The following is a 16,406-nucleotide window of genomic DNA, read 5'->3' as shown; positions in this document are numbered from 1 at the left end:
ATGTGAGGAACCTGCATGTTTTGGTATCAATCAGAATTATTCTGCTACGAAATGTGGCCTTATTGTAACTGTAAACTGTTGCTCTTTAAAACACTTCATGATAAACAAGCCACTACATGTAGGCATTTTGAGGGAACATTAATAGTGTGTGTAATCTTGAGGGGAAGGGAAAGAGTTCTGCAGCAGTGTCTTAAGGATTACATGTAGACTCTGTGTGCCGTAAAGTAAGGAAATTTAAACCAGTAAGCTTTAATTAATTAACAACGGATCTGATTTAATTATTTGTTATTCTTAGCTCAAATTCACCCACAGTACAAGGTAAAAACAGACATAAATAATGTTTCAAAGTAGGTATTCTACTTGCAGTAAACAGATGTGATTTCTAATGCCATTTTTTTTATTCTAGCACAAAATTTAAATGAATAAACTATTGTCCTACTGATTGTGAAGCACATACAGTTACTGACAAAAACATGGCATGCATAACCTTCCACTTCATAAATATCTCTACGTATTAAAAAATCAGGGATCATCATACCATTATAGAAGATGCTTTTGTCATAAGGTTCCATGAACTCCATCCCAATCATTTTCTCAAGCCAAAGCTTTTCCTTTACAATATAATCCATTTCCTTATGACTCTAGGATACAAACAGAAATAAATTGCAAAACCATAAACCAGCTCCTCAATGACCAAGAGTGTGGAGTGTCCAAAAGAACAAGTTACTTACCTTTGGTAACGCTCTCTAGTGGATCTAACCACAGTTTCCTCACCTTTAAAATATCTGCAGGGGCCAGACAAATCAGGTGATTTTAACAGAATTGCTACTATGCGCTGGTAGATGGCATAATGCGGACCCCGGTCTAATTTGTTCCAGACTAGAAGAACCCCTGCACGCTGATATCAGTTTCTATCTTGACTTTGACTACATCCTCAACCACAGAGCCCAACAATAGTCAGTGATACCAGTGTGCAGCTCCCTAGACTGAGATCTTTTCACATTGGAATGGAGACCATTCCACAGAACGGAGTGGCAGAAGGGCAATGAGAAATCTGCTGTTAGACAGTCTCCCCACCAGCAACAGCAGTACTAAAGGCAAGCAACGTGTTGTTCTAATGGACATTTTTAAAAGCAGATTTCTCAACTTTAGACTAGATACCAAAGCAGAACATCCCAAGGTGGAGGACCTGTGGAATGGTTCATATTACAAAGTCCTGCAGGTCAGAATGGGTTAAATGTCCTTCCAGGAGGTAGAGGGAATAGTGCTTCGTCAACGTGTCTACTGATGCCCATGTCTCAGTCTAACAGCTGTCAAGAACAGGCACTCTGCGTGTCAATGTAGTGGTACCAGTCTTGGACCTGATAGAATGGCCGTCAATCCTTCTGGAGACTACTTCTTGGCAAGTGAGTAGCACATGTTGAAGCAGAGAACTGTCCATCTTGATAAAGTTATTTTCTGCATTGTCTTGATTTTCTTTGCCCAAGGGAACCCCACCAAGAGCCGACTGCTCACCCAAAGTCATTGGGGCAATTTATGGAAAAGCTTAAAGTTTAATTAGGGTGCTTCTTCCACAGGGTCGGGTTGGGTAAGAAACGCTGGAAGAGTGGTGTATTGCCGAACTGAAAAGATGCAATAATTTTCGGAAAAAAGGCTGTGTTGGTCCGTAGTACCACTTTGTTTGGGGAAAGATGGCATAATCCGGCTGCAACAAGAGAGCTTGCAGTTAGCTCACAGGATGAGCCAAAGTCAAGGAAACCAGAAACACAGTCTTTAGAGTCTGGAGACATACTGGACAGCAGTGATGGGCTTGAATGGCATGTACATGAGTAAAGTGAGAACCAAATTTAGACTCCACTGTGGCATCACAAAGATTTTGAAGGAATCATGAGTCAAACCTTTTAAGACCTTGTCACAACAGATGATTTTAACAAGGATGACCGCTCTAGCACATGCAAAAAAGGCAAAAAGGGCTGACAAATAACATGTAATAGTAGCCACAATTCCTTGCTTGGCTATGGATAATAAAAACAACAAGACACCATCAGTTTGGCCTGTAATTTGTTGTGTATTGCAGGTGCCACACCAGGTTACAGGCTTGTTGCAGAGCCCTGCATAAATGTTCATTGTAGAGGGATACCATGCAGAAAGGATAATATCCATAATCTTGGGAGGAGGCTCAAATAGTCAACTGGTGCTGCTCAATCTCCACACAAAAGAGGTGCTGATTGCTTGGCTTCTGGCTGACTATGCCAGGCTGCTGTAACAGAGTATCCTTCCAAAGCTGTAGCATGATTGAAGGACAGATACACAAATCTCCAGAAGTTCTAAGTACCACACTCTCCTTGCCCAATCCTGAGTCACTAGGATGACCTGGGCATGGTGGTTCCTGATCTTCAGAACTTGGGGCAGGAGAAGCAGTTGGAAAGTCCTACAAGATCCTAAGCTCCACTCTAACAAAAATGTATCTTCGAGAGAGAGCCTTCTATGGAAGTCCAAAATGCAAATATTTTGAAGTTACATGTTCTCTGCAGTAGTGAAAAGATGTAACCAGGGTTTTCCCCTGCCATACCTCTGAGTGTAACCAGCATTCATGATCCAACAGGCACTGCTGGCTGAGCTTGTCTGCCCTGGCTTTCAAAGATCCCATCATGGAGTTTATGATCTAGGATATGCCCTGGAGCACCTATCAGCTGGTACACCACCCAGGACCCCACCCCGTCCTCGTTGTTGCAGTACCACATGGCAGTGGTGTTGTCCAAGAAAACATTAACCAGCCTTCCCTTGAAGGATGGCAGGGCGGCCTTCAGAAGCAGGCGAAAATATCCAAATCAATCAGGTTAATATGAAGACGGGGTTTTGCCCATGACCAGAGTCCTCTGATCTCCACCTCTCCCAGATGATTAATTTGTCATCACAGTCAGCTCTGGGTGGGACAGGTAGAGAGGTCTGTTGCTGGTCCAACTGAAGTTGAGCCACCACTGCAGGTCTTTGCAGTCTCCTCCAAAACCTAGATGGTAGTCAAGATATCCCCTTGGTGCTTGGCCCATTGAGACTTCAGGTTCCACTGCAAAGCCTGCATATGTCATCAGGCATAGTCGACAAGCAAGATGCAGGATGCCAAGAGGTCTAAAATCCGAAAAGCCACTCACCGGAGATCCATGTCTGAAGCTGAAACATCAGGATCTTAGCCTAAATGTCCTGGACTCGTGATGGGGGGGGGGGGGGTTGGGGGTGGGTGGCGGGAGGGAGGGGACTGCATAGTATACAGCAGGGCTCCAATGAAAGGGAATTTCTGCGGAGTCAGGTGTGACTTCGACATGTTGATCATGAACACCAGCGATATAGACAGATAGATACAACATTTTATAGAGGACTGCACCTATCACTAAGTCAGACAACCAACATTGAAACAACAATGTTTTTTTTTTTTAAACATTTTATTGTCTTCAGCACATCAGCAAGGTTTAACATTTTTGTATACAGTAATTTTGGAATAATTACCAACGCATCATTGTACAGTTCTGTAAGAAGTATACACAGTCTATGACTCCAAGTAGGTGTCAGTAACATTCCATCCTTCCCCACCTCCCCCCATCCGTCAGTCCCCATCTTCATCTGAGCCATCACTTTCAGTTTCCGCAGGCGGATCACAGATATCCCCCCTATACTCATTCCAGGCTCCCCAAATTTTAGACCATTTTCTGGGGCAACCCCTATTAATAAACACTGCCCGTTCAGTTATCATATTCTCATCCATGTTTACGCTCCATGCAGAGGGAAGGCCGCTCCACCCCACATTTCTGTGCTATGTTCCTTTTCGCTATCACTATTCCAAGTGTGACCCAGGTTTGCCCATGGCGTGTAAGGTCATTGGGTTCCCATATGTTTAACAAACATCTACGTGGGTTAGGTAGTAGTGGAACCTTCTGTACCCGAGACATCACCTGGGCCCAGTAAGTTACTATCCTGGGACATTCCCAGATCGTGTGGTAGAACGTTCTTTCAGTTCCACATCTTCGGAGACAAAAGGGGTGGTCTATGCAATGCATCTTATGTAGGACTGTCCTGGTGTAGTATGAACGGTGCAGAATTTTCAATTGTACCAATCTAAGGCGTGAGGGGAATTCCCGCCTCTCGGAGATGCTAACGCTTCCTGCCATTCTGATTCACCCATCTCCCCTAAGTCCTGTACCCATTTAGCTTTAAGCAGGCTTGTTGGGTCGGGTAAGTTATTTATCAGTTTCCGATAAGTGAATGATGTAGCCTTTTTATGCATATATTCCGTCAATAGTCTATCCTCCATGGGTGACGCCTCTGGAACATCAGAGCCAGGGGAATTGCTGACATTAGGGCATGCCTGATTTGTATATATCTGTAGTGTTCAGAGGGTGGCATGTCATATAACTGCTGGAGACGTTCAAACGGAATCACTTCCCCTTCACGCCATAGGTCACCCACTGTCGATATTCCTATCTCGTCCCATTGGATGAAGCCCTTACTATTGCGAAGCTTACCCAATTTTTTGTTATCCCATAACGGAGTGAGTTGTGTCAATACCCCCCTCCACCCCAATTTTTTCTGTGCAGCATGCCATAGAATCAGTGTGTGCCTTAGGGGTCCGAACTTTGTTAAAGCCAGGTTTTTATCATATAGGGGAGAGAGCATGGAGCTTGCGCCGAGCTGTGCCGATCTGCCTTATACGCCGGGTCTGAGAGCGGGACATGTAGCCAGTGGTTGATTACTTTTATCTGTGCTGCCCAGTAGTAGAACTGCACATCAGGGAGCGCAATGCCGCCGTCATACCACCCCTTCACCAGTTTGGCCTGTGCTATGCGTGGCGGCTTGTTGCCCCATAAGAGACTGGAGACCTGTGCTTTGATAGCCTTGAAGTAGGGAGGTGGTACCTGATACGGTGTGGTTTCCAGAACATAGAGGAAGCGGGGCAGTGCCATCATCTTGAAAAGCGCTGCTTTTCCTAATAAAGTGAGTGGTAGCTGCTCCCAGTGGCGCTCTTTTAAGTCGTTCTAGCGGGGGCTGCAGGTTTTTGGCGTAGAATTCCCTATCATCGGTGGTGACCTGAATCCCCAAATATTTGAATGAACTGCCGGCTACCCTAAGCGGTCAGTCATCAGGGAGGAGTAGCGGAGGTCCCCCAAGTACGTAAAGCGTGGATTTAGACCAGTTAATGGTATATCCGGAGGCCTTACCATAGGCTGCACATACATTTAGGAGGGTCAGTATAGAGCGTTTCGGGTGGGTTAAATAAATTAGCAAGTCATCTGCGTAGAGTGATACTCGGTCCTCCCATTCGTCCATCCACTTAATGCCCTTGATCATCGGTTCCCAACGTAACCACGCCGCCAGAGGCTCAAGTGCTAAGGCAAAAAGTAACGGCGACAGCGGGCAGCCCTGTCGCGTGCCTCGCGCCAGGGGGAAGTCGTGTGATATATGACCGTTAGCAGTAACATGTGCCAGTGGCTTGGTGTAGAGGAGTCGGACCCAGGATATAAAATTGGGGCCGAACCCCAAATGCTTTAGCACCGCGAATAAGAATGGCCACTTAACCATGTTGAAAGCCATGTGGGCATCCAACGATAATATCACTGCCGGCTCTCCTACGTGTTCTGCTCGGGCCAACACCCCATGTAATCTGCGTAGATTCAATGCCATGTTCCTGCCTGGCATATAGCCGGACTGATCTGGGTGTATGAGTGTCGTGAGGTGTGGCATGAGACGTCTGGACAGGAGCTTCGCCAAGATTTTTGCCTCTGCGTTCATAAGGGAAATGGGTCGATATGAGGTACACAGCTCCACCGGCTTACCGGGTTTCAAAATCGCTACAATTGTGGCAGTGCGTTGGTCTAGGGGCAATTCGCCCCTTTCCAGACTGTCAAGGAACATCTGTAGCATATAAGGTGCCACGTGATCCGCTGCACTTTTGTAAAATTCGACTGGGATCCCATTCGGTCCCACAGCTTTACCCGACTGAAGTGCACCCATTGCTCCCGTCAATTCTTTTAATGTCAGGTCCTCCTCTAAGTCTGCAGCTGCCTCACGCATCAGTTTAGGCATATTTAGGTTTTGGATATAGTTTAACGCCTCGTCCTCAGTCATGTCCGAGTCGGAAGAATAAATTGTATGGTAGTGGTGTGCCAGCATATCCACTATCGCGCGCGGGTCAGTTGTGACATTGCCATCCCTGGTGTAGAACCGAGTAATCCATCTGTCACTTTTTTCCCTCCTATCCAACCAGGCCAATAACTTCCCCGCTTTGTCCCTGTAGGAAGGGGGAGGCTCTAATTGGCACAGTGCAACACTAGCGACAAGCAGGGACTCTCTCTTCCTCGTCAGGGCTGAGGGTTACCTTCCAGACAACCTCTGCTTACCCTCTAGGTAGTGTGGCTTAAGCAGTCGTAGGCTAATCCTTGGGGCACATAGGGTTAAACACTTGCAATATTACACCTTCACAACCAACCCACCACACAACGAGACCAGACTGTATTCTGTAAAAATATATATCTTTATATAGATTTTGAGCAGGCTTGTGAATACAGTCAACGTACTTTACGGTATCAATTCAAATTACTTAGTTCAAGTTGCCACAGTTCTTTCTAGCAATAAGCGTTCTCTTAGGGCCCTCAGGCCGGTGTCAACAAAGTTCTTGTGGAGCCGGCGGCTTCCAGGGGATCTGTCCCACGTCGCGTTGCCTTCCCGGGGTCGCTGTTCGTTGCGGCTCTCAGCCGAGCAGTTCACGGGTCGTCCGGGGCAGCGGTGTTCTGTGGCGGCAGGGTCCTCTCCTCGTCGTCCGCTCCGACCCTGGAGGCGGCGGCTGTGTGGTGGCGGCAAGAGGCAGTACGGTCCCCAAGTGCAGGACGTACCCAGCCAAGTGCCGGTGCAGCTGTGCGCTCACAGCTGAGCTGTCGGGCAAGATACCGACCTAGTGGATTCTCACAGGGCAACTGTCCGTCTTTGCAAGTGGATTGGCTGCTCGTGGCGCAGTCAACTCGAGAGCTTGGACCGGACGGGTCCTCCTTCGCTTTGCTCTCGGGCTCCCGGTGAAGTTGCGGTTACGGTGTTCGGGCCAGCGGCGGCTGGTCCTTACTTTGCTTTCGCTGTTGCTTTGGGCCCCGGTCACGGTGGTCAGGTGGATGTCGTTGCCTTGGAGGAGATTCCTCCGTCGGTACTGCAGCGATAAGCAGCACACACACAGTCGCTTTCTTCAGGGTGTAGCGCCCACTGGTCCTGGGGCGCTGGTCAGGGGGCAAGTTCAGTTTGCAAGCCCTTGGAGATCTTTTAACAGAGTTTGGCACAAAGTAAAGCAAAAGTCTTCTCGCAGTCTTTCCTTCTTCCTCTCCTTCGGCAGCAAGGCACCAGACACAGGCAAGAGTCAGCACCCTTCCTTGTCTCTCACGGTCCTTCTCGTCGGGCAGAGTTCCTTCTGTAGCCCAAACAGGATCTAATTTTCAAGGAGCAGGGCTCTTTCTTTTATAGGCCATTTCTTTTGTTCTCGCAGGCCAGGGGGGCCTTTGCATAGCCACTCTCAGTCCTTGAGTACCCTGGTGGGTGTACTCCGGCTTCTGCTTTCAGTGTGAGGGGCAGGCGCATCAGACGCCCCACAGGAGGTGGAGCCAGCATTGTGCGGACAGGGGCGGCCAGAGTACCTTGTTGATGGGGGCTTCGTCCTTCCTGGGCCAGGTGCCGGCTGAGTCATCAGTCGCTCCCCAGGAGGGTGGAGCCAGCATTGTGGTGGCAGAGCACAGCTACAGTTCGAGTCAAGAGGCACTCCTACCTCCCACTAAGGTGTAATCCGCGCATTCACCACCTGTCATCCCCCCAGCCCTGTCACTCACACGTCCCAGACAGTCAGATACACATACCAGCAGAGGCGGGCTGAAATGGTTAGGCAAGCAAAGGCTAACTTTCTAAAAGTAGCATTTGCAAACCCAGGATACTAAAATAGACTTTACTAAAAGAAATATTTTATCATCCTGAGTTCAGGCATACTAAACACGACTCGCTACCATGCTCCTTGAGCCTGCTGGGATTATAGGGCGTAATAATTCCAGCAGCTCAGTCTGGCCTAATGGAGCAGGTAGCCTTCAATAGTGAAATACGGTTTTGGTTGTAAGTCACTACTAGGACATGCCACACACATCAGGGCTTGTCCTACCTTACACCTACAACGCACCCTGCCCGCAGGCCTACCATAGGGGTGACTAATATGTAGTCAAGGGAAGGTTCGGGGCTGGCAAGTGGGTGCACTTGCCCAGCTAGCGTGACAGTACGAGACCGCACGCGGGTTCTGCGGTCGCAGTTCCCAGACACATCTTTACGGCTGCTTCGGTGGGTGGCGCAACCAGCGCTGCAGGCCCACCAGCAGTATTGGCATCTACAAGCCCCGGCACTCTCTAGTGCACTTTACTAGGGACTAACAGTAAATCCAATGAACCAATCATGGATACCAATCGCATGTACAATTTACAGTAGGGAGCACTTGCACTGCGGCACGGGTCAGCCGTGGCGCAGTGCCCTGAGTATCGGAAAACCAGCAAAACATCGGAGGCACATCAGCAAAAAGTGGAAGGGAGACTCACGCCAAGGTGCCAGGTCTAACAGTCCCCTACCTCATATATCTTGTGTCGCGTGGTTTGTATCTGTTGCTTAGATAGGGAGGTGAGATGTACCTTATGCGTAAGTTGCCGGCGCTTGAGTTCAGCAGCCGTGTCAGGGATGGGATTTCTACCGTGGGAGTCCTCTGCTGTATCTAGTTCCGATTCCAAGCTATGTAACCCCGCCTTACCCTCCTTTTTATTTGTCGCTATAAGTGAGATAGCTCTATCCCTTAAGACTGTTTTAAAGGCCTCCCAGAGGGTGGTAGGTGAGTCAACCGAGCCCACATTCTCATGGAAATACTGGTCAATCCCTTTTTAGGTTTCGCACTGCGAACCGATCGCGAAGCGATCGTTGCTGCAAAACTCTATTGCAATCGTTTTTGCTTTCAAGGAGTCAAGGGAGACAGGAGACAAGTGATGTGCACGCGCGCGTAAACAGATCAGGTCACGCGCGCGTAAACAGATCAGGTCACGCGCGCTTCCTGTCTCCCATGGCTCCTTGGAAGCACACACACACGCACGCATACACACACATACAGACCCCCCCCCCCGTCGCTGCGCATACACACACTCACACACACACACACATAGAGAACCCCCCAACCCCCCCGGACATACACACACGCGCACACACACAGAAACACCCCCCACCGCCGCCGCGCATACACACACACTTGGAGAACCCCCCCCCCCCCGCAGCCGCGCATACACACACGCACACACACACATACAGAACCCCCCCTGGCGCTTTACACACACATCCCCTACCTCAGCTCGGCGTGTCTTCTCATCACAGCTTGTTTTCCCTTGCTAACTTTCTGTGCCCCTCTTTGGTTTTTCTTCAGACTTTTCCCATCCTCCTTACATCAGTGACCGACTGCTGTTTGGGTCTAAGTCTATTTACTGGAGCCAGACAAAGACCTGGAGAACACTTATTAGTGCGGCCGGCGAGAAGGGGAAATACTCTGGCTACAACGAGTGACGTCACCTGCGGATGAATCGGGCCCATGGGCGCTGGCCGGAGCCCTTCATCGAGCTCCAGTGCTCCAAAAACAGAGCCTGTGCTTGTCCGCCGCCAAGTGACTTCCCTCCAGCACACTGCAACTGCGAAAGAAATTTATAGAAGACGCACAAGGCCTTATTCAGCCCCTGAAGAAAAACGCTGCTCTGCTTCTCCAGGGCAGCCAATGAGCGCAGCATTCAGCGGAGAGTGCTCTTCCGCTCTGTCCCACGGCGAGTCTACACTGAACAACAGCGCGTGGGGGGAGGAGGGGAACATGTTATTCAATAGAGGAAAACCAACAAAGAGGTCAGTTCATTGTGCCAACCCTGGTTTTTAGCTTGCGTAGCAAATAATTTAAAAAAAAAGAATTACTATTTGACATTTACCTCACATTGATCGCTGTAGGATGTCTAAGAAAGTTTTATTACTCAAACATGTGGGGATTATGAGCTTTATTTTTATTCTAACGCAACACGAAGATGTGTTCAATTACGGCTTCTCTCCTGTTTTACGCGTTTAGAGAACTGACTATAAATTTGAAACTCGGGCACTCCCTCGGCGTGATTTGAAATGGAAATTAACGGTGTATGTTTACTAAACTAGTGAGACTACGGACCGCTGCCTAGGTAGGCCAGGTGTGCGAGTTTCAGCGAGTCCGAGATTTTCTTTTTTTTTTTCAACAGCAGGTTGCATCCTCGAGACGTCTAGTTTCACTTTTAACATTGGGCTAAATATTCCTAGTATGTAAATGTTTTACTGATTAAAAGCAAACAAGCATTGGCAATAGCAAGAGAGTGCCCACTAAATAAAAATACCTCCGACTTCGAATCAATGGGTGAGCAAGCCCTGCCCACCCTAGAAGAGATCCCTTCATCCTTTCTTCCGTTCACCTATCTCTCCACCGTTAATGACTTTTATGCATCTATAAGTCTATCCATCTTTTCATGGTGCCATCTATCCTTTCACCCTTCCATCCAGATTTCCACCCATCCAGCCTTTCATCTTTCCAGCCATTCTTTCTTTCATCCACGGATGCAAATGTTGTTTTACATCACTCATTTCACCCTTGCATCTATCCATCCATCCTTCTGACCCTTCCTTCTTGTCATAGTTACTTCATTCTTTACACACATCCTTCCTTTCACTCCCCCCCTTTTATCATTTTTACTCTGGGCCTACTATGATTATCTTTGCAGCCCTTGCCGCTTTTATGGTTTTTGCTTTGAGTTTTTGGCTGCATACAGAACAAGCTCATGAATAACTAATCGTTTCCAGAGTCAACAACACCTCGCTTAAACTGCTAAAGCAGGGGGTTTAGGACGCAACAGTTGGCGATGCCAGTAAGTCAGACGGATAATTGCAAATGTCTCTGATTCCCTTCATGAAGTTACTCCCACATCTGCCCTTAAAGCTAACCATTCATATTTGTATGCATGAACCTATTCATCCCCCCATTCTCAAATTCACCCAAAGTTCCACACACGGTAACTGAGCAATCAGTGAAGAGTTATCAGCCAGACCTATTCCCTTTGCTGCTAATCTGAGAGGAGTGCGACATTTATGTCAGCGTTGTGTGACATCTAGTACAGGAGAGGCTTAACAGTGCTTGTGAAAGTATGTGACTGCAAGTCTGTGAGGGATGTGAGAGTTCTCTTGGCAGTGTGAGACTCCTATTCTATGAGGAGTTTGGCTGCTGTCAGCAGTACATGACTACTAGTCTATGAAGGGTTTAAGAGCACTTCTGGTAGTGTGTGACTGCTTCTCTTGCTAGTATTTGAGTGGTGTAAGAATGCTTCCTGTAGTGTGTGACAGATACTCTGAGACATGCTGCCCCTGGCTGACATTAGTCCCACACCAACCCCAAAGCCTCGACAGCTGCCCTGTGTATGCGCATGAGCAACAAAATGCCCTACATGTGCAGTAGGCTCACCATTAGGCAGGATAAATATATTGTACTTGCGCCATATTGTCCATCCTTGCATACTCACCAAAGACAGCCCTTCCCTTGCACTAAAAAAACAGTGTAGTGTAGCATAGACTACCCCGACCAAATGCTGTCATCACCTACTGAGATGGAGAGGCCATGGCTCTGGGGGAAAGCCTGGCAATATTCAAAACAATATAAAATGCGACCAAGGCTTGATGACAGACAAAAGAGCACACTGCCGTTTTCAGCGGTTTACTGCAACACACACTGGCTACCACATACCTTGCCAACTTATAAACGAATGCCATAGTGGGGGGGACCTTGGAGGGGGTGGGGTATCATATTGAGAGCTACCTAAGTGGATCTCTGCCCTCCACCAAACCCCAACCACCTTCCCCCCCAATAAACAAAGGGTCATCGAGTCCGTCCCCAATGTCCTGGGGTATTTTCACGCCATCTTAATGAATATTGGCTGCTTACAGCCTTGGGAAACAAGCTGTAAAGCCACTCTGTGCAGTGGTTTTCAGCTAGCCCCCGTGTGATTTTGGCTCCTTACCATGTGAAGAGAGCCGAAACTGTGTGATACAGAGTGGCACCGTGTGAGTTGGAAGGTCTGCTACCAGCTCACTCTATAACCATTCCACCATTACATTTGAATGCAGCAGGCATCTTAGGAGTGGGGAATTCATAGCTTGTTACTCCACAATGCACCAACCCTGCTGCTGCTGGCAGAAGGGGCATGGTCACTGTTGCTCTTTTACAGCAGTGACTGGGACTACAGCTGTTGGATCCTGCAGTGCCACACTAGGGAGTCTTGGTGGAGATGGGCAATAGCAGGGTGTTTTGTTCTGGGGCAGTGGACAATATCAGTGCACCTCCAATGCAGTTCATGTGGGAATGCAAGAACTTGTTAAGGGATGTGGTCCCAGGACATTCAGTTATTGGGATCTAAATCTGACACACCCTCACTCACCTTCACACCCTCACTCACTCTCACCCACCCTCACTCACTCACCCTCACTCACACCTCCTCACCCTCATACCTCCTCACCCTCATACCTCCTCACCCTCATACCCCCTCACCCTCACACACCCTCACCCTCCATCACTCACCCTCACCCACCCTCACTCACAACCCCTCACACCTCCTCACCCTCACACCCACTCACCCCGTCACCCTCACCCACGCTCACTCACCCTCACTCGCCCTTACAGCCTCACACCCCTCACCCTCACAAAACTCTCACCCTCACACCCTCACCCTCACCCACCACATCGCTCAGGAACACCACCGCATCACTCAGGGACACCACCACATCACTCAGAGACACCACTCAGGGGTACCACCACGTCACTCGGGGACACCACCACATCACTCAGGAACACCATCACATCACTCAGGAACACCATCACATCACTCGAACACCACCACATCACTCAGGGACACCACCACATCACTCGGTGACACAACCACATCACTCAGGGACACAACCACATCAGCTAACCATTCACAAACAATGTTTATATACCAATTCCAAATAAATAAATAAATTAATGCAAAGCATTGTCATTTACAATGCCAGTAATTCAAACTTTAATGCTGCGAAACCTATTGCATTGCAAATGCTTGTTTAAGCTCCCTCCTAATGTGGGGTATACGTAAGTAGCCAGGGCGGATTGGATACATCCTGCGGCGTGTTTGTTGGAATTATGTGTACTTGAGGAAGAGTGGGGAATGGTCGGAGATGCCCGGGGATCTGATTTCTATGGCTTCTATATTCTGTAGGCTACCCAGTGACCCCAGGAAATAGTCAATCCTAAAGTGATACGTATATTGGCGGTCTGTAGGGTGGGTTCGTCGCCAAAGATCTATCAAGCCCAGTGCTTCCAGAAAGCTCTGCAATCGCGTTCCACCAGATGCACCCACCCTCTCCGGGACTCTATCCATTGTGTCATGCAGGGTCGCGTTAAAGTCCCCACCAATCAAGAGTTCTCCCTCAGGGAGGCTAAGTATAAAGTCACTGAGGTCCGGGAAAGCCACACTATGCAGCGCCGGGGGGACATATACTGAGATTATATTAAGGGGGCGTCCCTCCCATTGTGCACTGATCGCTGCAAATCTCCCTTGTGTATCCGTTTGGGTACTAAGCACTATTAGTGGGAATTGCTTTTTCAATAGTATGCCTACCCCACGCGAGCCTGACGTAAATTCTGAATGTACTACCATTTTGTATCCCCATCTATCCATTGCTTTATTGGCTGTACCCGTGAGGTGCGTTTCTTGCAGTAATATCACTGCTGCGCCTGTCCTTTTGATGCTCTGCAGGACTATCCCTCTCTTTATTTTGTCTCCTAGACCCCTCACATTCCATGTTAGCAATGAGAGAGTAGGTTGCATGGTATCAGTGTGATCAGCGGCTCAGACCGCCTCAAACTCGTCATTGACATTTCCGCCATTCCTGCCATTACTGACGCCCTCCATTAGGATAAAATAAGAATCATTCTCCATGAACCGTGTTACAACTGTGCTGACCGTGTGCAAATACTTAAGAAAACTCTTGCAAAAATGAGCATAGAAAATTCCCACCCTCCCAAACCCCCTACCTGCCTCCCTGCCCAGCGGACTCAAAACTGAGCAGAGTGCGTAATACCCAACCCTGAAAACAGTACTTGCACGTTTGGGAGCGCGAAGTCCAGGGAGGATACAGCTCCCCATTCTCCAGAGTCTGCTTCAGCTACAGTTCATCGTGTAGTTTGCGCCCAAAACGTAGTTGAGGTCCTTATTCAGCCCACCGCGTCGCCCAGTGTCTCTCCTGCGAATGTGCGCTTTCGTCTTGGGTACTTTCATCCTTCTCCGGGCTGTCATGTCGATCACAAGGTCGTCTACTTCTAGGTGGCTTGCCGTCCTTTCCCGCCACTCTCCATCCCTCTAGCGAGTCGTGGGCTTCCTCCGGTGATTCGAAGAACCATGTCTTGCCGTCTGCTACAACACGTAATTTAGCTGGAAACAACATGGAGTATGGCAGCTCACGGGCCCTCAGCGCCTTCATTACCTCCATGAAGCTCCTGCGCCTCGCCGTAACCGCTGCCGTGTAGTCTGGAAAGAATGAAATGATCGAATTGTGAACCTTAACTGGTGGTGCCACCTGGGCCGTTTGCAATATGACGTCTCTATCCCTAAAATTGAAGACATGGGCTAGCACTGGTGTGGAGGTGCTCCGGGTTTTGGACGTCCACCCGGCACCCTGTGCGCCCGTTCCACTGAGAAAAAGGCAGAGAGGCCTTTCGGTTGTAAGCGCGACGTGATGAGGTCTTCTACATACAAGTCCATTGCAGGGCCGCCTTCTGAATCCGGAATCCCGGTGATTGGAACGTTGTTGCAGCGGGAGCGTCCTTCCTGTTCATCGAGCTTTGCCGCCATCCGTTTGTTTTCTTCCTCCAAGCGCTCGACCTTCTGGATTAGGAGTACAGAGTCCTTTGAGAGGGATGTGGTCACTTGTTCGACGTCTGTGATTCTTGCCGTCATTTTGTGGAAGTCAGCGCGCAGGAAGGTAATGTCCGATGATATGGAGCCCACCGTCGTCTGAACGCTGTTTAGTGCCACCATTATGTCCTCCAGTGTGACCTTGGGTCCCCCCAGCGCCACTGCACCCTTTTTGAGTTGGTCTACCTCACTTGTGAGCGGCGGGAAGTCTTTTGTGTATGCATATTGGTCCAGCTTGCCCTGCTGGTTCGTACGTGGACCCCTACCACTCATGCTGCTGGTGGTCGTGGCTTCAACGGCGAAATCTGCAGGTGTAATCAATCTAACGGCTGGTGGCCCACGGATGGTCAGTATTATGTGAACCTGCCTATAGAAGTACAATCCGCAACTTCTGCACCACCGGGGGTGAAGGGGGAGTAGGATAGATCAAGGCCAGTCTGATTGGGCGATTTCTAGAACTCCAGTAGTCCCAAAGCCCGGTACGTAAGTCGCTTCCAGGCAGAATATGCAGTCCTGCACTCCCGGGCCCCTCCTCGTGTGTCACAGTCCAAATGCCCGCTGAGGCCTACAATCCTTCGTCTTATGTGGCAGTGACACAAGGATAAATTACAGTGCTGCTTGGCCCTGGACCCTGTGTCGCCTCCCCGGACCGCGGAAATTACAGCCGTTCGTAGTCCCAAAATGGCGGCCGCAGTCCAAAGCGGCTGTTCGTTTTTCTGCCCCTGTCGTAGGAATTGTCTTTGAGCCTTCACTGAGGCCCCACAAGTCTCACTATACTCCCGCAGGTGGCGGGCGGTGGCCAGTGCACCTCTATCGTATCCGGTGCCTCGGGTCCGCCTCTCCAGCAGTCCGCCTCTTCTCAGTGTCCTGCGCTCACCTCCGTGGGCTGTCCGCATTAATTGTGGCCGCGGCTCCAGTGATCTGTGCAGGCCTCACTTTGCGGAGATCGCCCCGCATGTTTTGGGTCACTCTCGGGCTCCGGAATCGGATCAACGGAGGGCGCTTTGTCTCCGATTTGCATGCGGCGACTATGGGTGTATTTTAGACGTCGGATAAGTTCCAGGACTAATGGGGAAGCGATCCTAAGCAGCGGCCATTTCTCTTGGCTGCTAGCCACGCCCCCCAAACAACAATGTTTTAAGTTGCTACCTGACAGAGGAGTGGTCTGACAGTGCATGCAGGTCATAAGGCAGAGCATACCAAAGATTAGAAGTCACATTCCTGAAAGATCTCCCACCTCAACGGCACCGTTTTATTCTATGTACGGTCAAATTGTTCCAGGAAGCTTATCTTAAAATCACTCTGACAAATTTGGGTATGCCTGGTATCAGGTGAGCAGCTAGATTTGGACTACCTGAAGTCTTTTCACAGCAGTTG

The 16,406-nt window shown here is 49.2% G+C and overlaps 1 protein-coding gene across 2 annotated transcripts in view; it reads right to left on the bottom strand.

Annotated features, from left to right (window-relative positions):
• Window positions 1-16,406, bottom strand: part of TMEM67 (transmembrane protein 67) — a 1,133,211-nt gene that overhangs the window by 71,563 nt on the left and 1,045,242 nt on the right. For both annotated transcript variants that reach the window (XM_086965990.1, XM_086965991.1), the window contains one exon: window positions 539-641. In XM_086965990.1, the coding sequence (XP_086822116.1) occupies window positions 539-641 (103 nt within the window). The remainder of the gene's footprint in view (window positions 1-538; window positions 642-16,406) is intronic.

Source organism: Lissotriton vulgaris, chromosome 4_1, assembly GCF_964263255.1.
Source record: "Lissotriton vulgaris chromosome 4_1, aLisVul1.2, whole genome shotgun sequence".
Taxonomy (NCBI): domain Eukaryota; kingdom Metazoa; phylum Chordata; class Amphibia; order Caudata; family Salamandridae; genus Lissotriton; species Lissotriton vulgaris.
This window is presented reverse-complemented; position numbering and strand designations above follow the sequence as displayed.